The sequence below is a fragment of the Nipponia nippon genome, unplaced genomic scaffold (genome assembly GCF_047370975.1).
Source record: "Nipponia nippon isolate SJK-2023a ecotype South Korea unplaced genomic scaffold, ASM4737097v1 scaffold_2, whole genome shotgun sequence".
NCBI classification, from domain to species: Eukaryota; Metazoa; Chordata; class Aves; order Pelecaniformes; family Threskiornithidae; genus Nipponia; species Nipponia nippon.
In genome coordinates, this window is record NW_028262336.1 from 7,816,497 (window position 1) to 7,824,085 (window position 7,589).

General features: G+C 44.4%; 1 protein-coding gene across 1 annotated transcript; it reads left to right on the top strand.

Moving 5' to 3' along the window:
- The first annotated feature begins 2,233 nt into the window (after positions 1-2,233).
- Positions 2,234-6,940, top strand: LOC104014151 (lymphotactin). Its single transcript, XM_009466757.2, has 3 exons — positions 2,234-2,454; positions 5,057-5,174; positions 5,914-6,940. Exons 1-3 carry the CDS (start codon positions 2,307-2,309, stop codon positions 6,017-6,019), a joined length of 372 nt encoding a protein of 123 aa, XP_009465032.2. The 5' UTR covers positions 2,234-2,306; the 3' UTR covers positions 6,020-6,940.
- Positions 6,941-7,589: the final 649 nt, after the last annotated feature.

The window sequence follows — 7,589 nt, forward strand, 5'->3', positions numbered from 1 at the left end:
AGAAAGTGAAATTAAATGAAGTACCTATGAAATCAGCATGAAATCTACACAGCAAAAGTGATGAAAAACAAAGGAAGAAGGGGGAAGGAAAGTCATCTAAATATCACAGCTGGATGTCACTTGCTGGTAATTCTTAAACCAGTACTCCAACTGTTAAGATACAATGTAAAACCAAAATACATTAGGGTCAGATTTATCCCACCTAACTTTGCTCACTTACCGTGTCCGGCATAACAACACACGTATATTGTTACTGTACATAACAGAGAAAGACATGTATCTCCTGAGGTGACATCTCCCACCCTAAAAACAGTTTCTGAGATATAGATGTGCCTAAGCTGAGGTTCTTAGCTCCCCTCTTAAAGTCACTGAATGCCCTGATTTAGTCTTCAAAAGTGACAGTGATGGGCTGGCACATCTTCAAGTTCAAGGGGCTGCTGAAGATTCACTAAAGATGCTCATTTCTAGGAGTACATAAGAATTTACTTATCTGTGAAGATCTTGCCCTCTTCTTTTTTGAAAGCTAACTACAGTATGAGAAGATGCAATACTTCAGACTCTGTACCCTGGAAAATAAACTCTGATATTAGGCCCAACACCCTGCTCACTGTATATTTCTTTCCTTCTAGCAGGGTTGCTGACATGAAACGGGGTATATACAACAATTATTTCAGTAAAAATTTCTTGACCTTGAATGGGGGCTGAAGGGCTTAGGAGAGCCCTTGAACTCTCAAGCAGGAACGTGCTGTTGCTGTCCTCTCCCAGGGCTGTGTCCCAGCCTCCCCCCACGTCATATAGAAACCCTAGGAGACTAACTCAAAGTCTGTGGTTTTCTGCACATGAGCAGGATCCAAAGGTTAAATACCGATACATCTACACATCCATACCTGCAATATCCACTGTCTGCACCTGCCTTCTCTCAGCAAAGAGTGCACGTGTTAAACGTGAGATGTGGAGGGGAGGAGAAGGGGCAGCTCTAATGGCACACGCAACATCGTACCTGTAGCCAAGGGTTTGGGAAGCATCATGGTGAAGTTAATCATCTTTATCCACAATTCAGACTTTACAGACTATGAGAGAACTCCATAATCATACCGTCCATTTCATCGGTGGCTGTATCACAAGCTGCAAATGATTATTTTATTCCAAAATGCTTTCAATGCCTGTGATGAGTGAGCCATACAAGGGGCAGTCAAGCCCCAGGACAAGTATTATTAGCATTCAACTTATCCAGAGCTGAGAAGCACTAATAGGAAAAGTACTTTGGGCACTTATTAGCTGTCTCTTTAATATGACTTCGCAGCCAGAAAATGTCTGATCATCTTGCACTAAGCTTTTGCCACAGCACAGAGGCAGCACACTGGCGTTAGAGTACATGCAAAATGAGCCTTATACAACATTACAACACCAGAGATCACCAAATATCCACAGACAGAGCTGTGGGACTCCAGCCCACAAAACTATTCTCCAAAACATAGACTTCACTGGACAAAAGCCAGCTACGCAGAACGACATCCCAGGAGGCCACAGCAAATGAGAAGTACAAAGAGGGGAAAAACTTGCCACAGGGCAATTTTCCCATCCCACCTTAAGAATGGTGGAAAACTGAAGAAGCAACAGGCTTTCTAACAACACCTCAGGGATGAATCTACAACCTGCAGAAGCTTCACTGGGAAGGACTAACTTTTTCTGAGCTGGCTCATGCTCAATACAGCTGGTGACCCTTCCTCTCAAAGCAGTAGATAGTGAATATATACGTACATATACACACCACATCAGTGAGCAGAAGTGAGGGAGCATCTCCTCTTTCAATAGGGAGAAAACTTCTCTCTATCATAGGAAACAGGAGACCCCTCCAAAGGTATGCGTTAAAGTGACCAACTTCCTACAGCCACTATGGAAAAAGCCAAGGTGTTCCCGTTTCCACCACCTCTTAGCTCAGAGTTCCCCTTTGAAGCGGTCCATTGGTCAAAGAGGTACCTCTGAATGTGCCTCTGTGCTGCGGCTTAGCTACAGCTCTCTAAACCAAGGTGTGAAAGGACAGGAACGTTTATTAAAGCTTTCCACTACAGAACAAGAGCTCTCACTTTTTGCAGCTTGAAATAAACCCCACTCGCAACACAGAAGCAAGCGCAACCACAGCAGGGTTTGAGCAGGAAAAGCCTTCACAGGGGGGCTAGTGAAGGACGGGCGAGGGAAAGGAGGTGCTTCTCTGTCACCAGAAAAAGTGCTGCCACTCAGTTTTTTCCACTTATAGTCAGCCCCCCCATGACGCCCCAAAAGTGAACACAAGAACTGACCACCGAATGACAACATATAAACTCTGTGAAAGGGGGCTGACAAGAGCCACTTGCTGCTCTGCCTTGACAAAGAAGCCACCAGCAATGAGACTCCACGCTGCAGCTATCCTCGTCATCTTCTGGCTTGGCGTCTTCACTGTGCGCACGGCAAAAGGTACGTTCACGACCCAAGGGGAAGGCAGGAATTGCTCCACGTAGCACCAGCGGTGCTACGCGAGCAGGATTCATCCTCAGCCAGAGCTGATTCACAAGATAAAACTCACGAGAAATCCAGGTCAGAACGGCAGGCAAGGCAGCTTCATGGGAGATTTCATCCGATGCCCTGCCAACAAGTAGCTGGCTGCCGCCTTAATGCAAGGGCAGTTTCTGTGCCTGAGAACGCTTAAGGGGTTTCGGTGCATGATTCTCTCTCTCGCAATCGTGAAATCTTGAAGACACAATGTCTTTTCATCTCACTGATGCCATATAGCAATCAGTTCTATAGGTTAATAATGTTTTATGAAAAATATTACTTGAAGATGTACTTTTTTCTTTTTACAGATATACTATCTTTATATGTATTTTTATTACTTTTTATTTGTCTTTCTCTAACTATATAACCTTAATCCCTCTAATGTCCCTATTTTAAAAAGTTCTTCCAGTTCTCTATCACATGTTGCCTATTTGCATGTTTCTAGACAAATATTTTCGTACAGAGATGCAAATTATGAACAAAAACTGCAAAGGAGAGCAATGGATTTATACAATGTCCTCTCTCTCGTCCTGATTTCATACAATTTAAGGTCATCTTTGAGACCATTTCTGAGCACTGAGATGGGCCACGTTTATCAGCCATGCTTTAAATAAGTTTGTCTACAGTGATGTTTAGGTCTGTGACTTTTGGATTAGGCTACCTGTACTATGCAAAAACAGGAACATACACACATAAGCAGATGTCTTCTTATACGCAATCAGATTCACGCAAACAAGCACATAAAAATCAGAGAAAACACTCCTATGCAAGCTGTATGGAAACCCACAAAAATATGCAAAGAGACACACACAGAAAAGGCATCTTCACAAAACCACACCAAAACCAAACTGAGACCTGCTAAGCATTCACAAGAATATGCAGCTACAGACTGAGTATGTCAACCTCGTGCCCCTACAGCTGGGTCATCCTACATTCTCGTACGTTGATGAACACTACTGCTGTTCATCTTGGCAACATGTGGCTTTGTATCACAGACTGCCACTTTGTAATGTCATTCTCCAGGCTGTCTATCTGCCATAAATATCACCAAGTCTGAAAAAGCACACTGAGATGGTGTGCGAGGGATAGAAAAAGGATTAGGAAAGAAGAATGATAAAGAAAAAAAAAAAAAACTACCAGGAAAAAAAGGGTTGTTATAGGTGCAGAGCAGTTTGGTTTTCTTCCCAGGCTTAGAGAAGCTCTGCTGGTATTCCCTTCACGCATTCCCTGGAGATAGCTTAGTAGTAGAAAGAATATTTTCAGGACTAGTAAGGATTCCTTGACTATCTTTGAGCTCTTGAATGTCACATTTTGAAATCCAGTCTGAGGCAGTAAGGCTCATAATTTGCAATCATTGAAAAATACATCGCATTACTTGTGACTAAAGCAAGATCAGAAGATATATTCCTTCAGGCAAACAAAATATCAATAATTAGCAACTCTGCCAGTACCCATGCACTGGCTACACTGCAGCTGATGTGTGCACACATCAAAGGCTGATGTGTGTTTGCCTCAGCTATTCCAATTATTTCAAACAACGCTCACAGAGGATGAGATTACGTGAAGCAGGTTTCATCTTTAGCAAGTTGTACCTGAACAGCTCTTGGACTCTTCTCAAGCCAGTTTCTCTGTAAGTTCTTTGAAAAGAAACCCCAGAATACAGCAGTGCTCCGTTTGTCCCCCTCATGCCTTCCCAAACCTGTCTTTGATGGCTGGGAGAAAACCAGAAACTAGCAAGCAGAGACTTCCAGTAGCGTATGCATATACTCCATCGCCCTTAAACAAGCTCCCATTTTTAGTTATCGTCATGTAAGGTAACTACTGCCCAGAGAATTTTACGCTCGTATCACGATCCTCTTCATTCATCGCCAGTCCATTTCCCCGAGATGTACGAAAACCTTGGGGGAAAGAGACAATTAAGTAGCACTCCATTACCTAGGAAACCAGACTTGTAGCAAGAGTATGCAACTGCTTCTTCTTCTGGCAGATATGCCTCCCTTTCTTTCAACAATTTTTTTTTTTAATGCTACCTTTGGATGTCCAGTGTGTAAGTAAGCAAGCAGCCTTGCTTTGCTTTCCTTCACTTGGAAAGTAGAGGAAATTACAGATCCGCATTCAGGCGGCATTTGGGAATCAACCCAGTAAAGGTGCCGGTTCTAAGTGCTGCTCCATACGGACGCTTATTTGCAGATGATGCAGACCTACTTATGACCGATGCCACGCACCTTTTCTGCTATGGAAGCAGCGACTCCCTAGGGGCAGAATGATTACGCAGTTGTTCAGGAGAAAGGGTGAGGATTAGCAGCTTAACTGAAAGAGCAATAACGCTTTAGAGATGGTAGGATGCATCACAAAAAAACACCTTAAGCTCTCTTGTAAAACTGGCCTTGTGGCTGTACCTCATGAGACGCTCATGTTCTGAACACAAGGGGAAAGCTGCTGGAATTCATAATTTAAGTCACTAAGCCTAAACACGAACACAGTATTGACTGCCTGTGTCATCTCTCTCTTTTTCCCCTTCTAGGGAGCATTGGAAGTCAGGCCATGCGTAAATTCAAGTGTGTAGATCTGTCTGCACAGAAATGGAATATCCAAAACCTTGTCAGCTATGAAAAACAACAAGTTCCAGTAAACGCCATCATGTAAGTATCCAGTGCAGTTCACCTTCAGACTCGTCTATGCAAACACGCTACCATTGAAAAGGGAAAGGGCATCAGAAGACACTTCACGGCCCAAATCACTAAATCTGGCTACGTCAGGTCACCCTTCCAGCTCCCCCATGAAGCAGTCACCTGGCAGCTGAGGGAGCGAGGGGAGAGGGGGGGCCTCGGAGAGCTGGGAGAGGTACGCTGCTCACAAACGCTGGCAGAAATCTCACTGAACAGCCAGATCTTTTGTGCCCAGAAAGTGGGGAAAAAGCTCAGCGAGGGGCCAGGGTGGAGCAGTCGGGAGCCCAGTGCATTGAGTTGTGCCAAGGGGAACGATCGCGTGGAAGAGTTTGGGGTAACTCCGACTCCTCCTAGCAGCTGTGTTTGGTCTTTTGATCTCACGAGCATGCGTTCTTATCAAATCTGGGATCTGCTCCTGGGACGTAAATGTGCATCGTGATGTCATATAAAAATCTCAGAAGAGCAGGTGTGTTCCTTTTTTAAACCTCGCTACATAGGCACACGACCACGTATGTTACATAGACACCTATGCCATAAACAGGCAACTAACATTGCTAACTGCTGTTATGCCAACTAACAGCTACAAACACCGGCATGCGATATGGTTTTACCACATTGTTCCTCATGTTCTGCATAAAAACCAAAAGCAGTAAACCTGGGTTTGGAGACTGGAATTTAACAGCCACCTGGTTTGCCTTCTTTCTTCCTATAGCTTTCTCCACTCCAAAGGTTTCAAGATCTGCGTAAGACCTGAACAGAAATGGGTGCAGGCTGCTATGAAGAAAATAGACCAGAAACGTAACACCAAAGGCAAATAATCCTGTCCTAGACAAGCACCGAAGGCCAACAAAATGGAATCATCATCAGTGCTGCACGTAACAGGGAAAAAAGCCTTAGAATCTGCTTTTAATTGCTATTGGCAATAAAATCTCCGACCAAACACAAACTCACGCTCACCAGAATCTGGTCATCGCTGGTTCAATGTCTGCTGACACCTTCGTTTTATAGCTGGACTCTGTTACACCGTTTATTTTCTGAAATGCTTGCTAATATTTATTTACAACTGCATGTAGATATCTTCTCCTCCTTGCTGTCCGGGCCTGTATGGTATTTAAGGGTGAATGGCAGATAGTTTCACATATGGGAGGGACGAAGATGACCTCCCACAGAGCTGGATGAGTGTAGACCTCCATCCCGATGGAGGTCACAACGTTCTGCATTGAGTGCTGGGTTTGAGAAAGTGCTTTTATATATGGAATAGATTATATAGGTACAAGTAACCATAAGTCAACTAGTCTCATGCTTCAGGCTATCGCCTGATCAGTGCACTATTCAGAGGATGGGCCTCAGGCCTTCTAGTTTTATACACGGTATCGCACTATTAGCTCAGTCCACAATGATGTACGGACACTCTCACCAAGGGGCGACCTGGAGTAACGCAGGGCAACCCTGTGAGTACAACCCTATTCAGCCTTGTACTGGGGAAGACTTACCCTACCCGCTGACTTCTGCCAAGTTACTTCAGGTTCACCCTCACGTGAGACAAACCTGAAACAACGGGTTTACTTTTTCCTTTGCTTTTCTCTGAATAAGCAGGAACAAACCATGTCTGGAATCTCTCTTTCACAAACGCATAGGAAATCCCTGCCCCAGAGAACCATGTATAACTGTCTTCTATTTTTAACACTGATAAACGCTACTAACGGAAGGGTTTGAATTTTAATAAAGTTACTATAAACCTGGAATCAAACGGCACGTTTGTCTGCTTCTATGCAATGCAGGTGGAGACTGTTGAAACGGGTACTAAAATGACAGCACAAATCTGAGAACTTCTGGGCGACCCAGCTCGAGCTGACACTACTGCCAACTCACGACTCAGACCGTTCAAAAGCAATCCGATTCTGGCTTTCCACACCATGTTTCAGGTGTAAAGCCCATCTTTCAGACAACACCTCTTCAGAAGTTCGGGTACTTAAAAGTCAGACTTCATACAAGGCTCGCATGATGCCCACATTATCGGAAGCAGACACGGAAGAGCTCTAGGCAGAGGGAGAAAAAAAAATGGCACTTGAGGAGCTTGAGGGGTGGAGGAGAGGTATAGGCAGAGGGGCTCCAGGAATAAACTTCATAAACAAACTGCAGCACTTCCAAACTACACTAAAGAAATAAGATCATGCTCCTCTAAAAGCCAGTCTTTACAGTTCCCCGCTCTGGTCAAGACTGCAGACAGAATTTGTCTCCCGTGGCTCACATTTGGTCACAGCTCAGTCCTGTGTAGGGAAATACATCTAGGTTTCACTACCCAGGACAGGTTTTAAAGCAGCGCTGCTGCTCAGGCAGGGAAGAGAAGGGTGACGGTACATGTCACACTACAGAACAGAGCCAAGG

What these genes read in the sequence shown, in the direction of transcription:
- LOC104014151 (XM_009466757.2), top strand. Translation starts at nt 2,307, where the DNA reads ATGACAACATATAAACTCTGTGAAAGGGGGCTGACAAGAGCCACTTGC. An exon ending in CACTGTGCGCACGGCAAAAG is followed by an intron (nt 2,455 to 5,056) that starts GTACGTTCACGA and finishes TTCCCCTTCTAG; the next exon opens with GGAGCATTGGAAGTCAGGCC. An exon ending in GTTCCAGTAAACGCCATCAT is followed by an intron (nt 5,175 to 5,913) that starts GTAAGTATCCAG and finishes TTCTTCCTATAG; the next exon opens with CTTTCTCCACTCCAAAGGTT.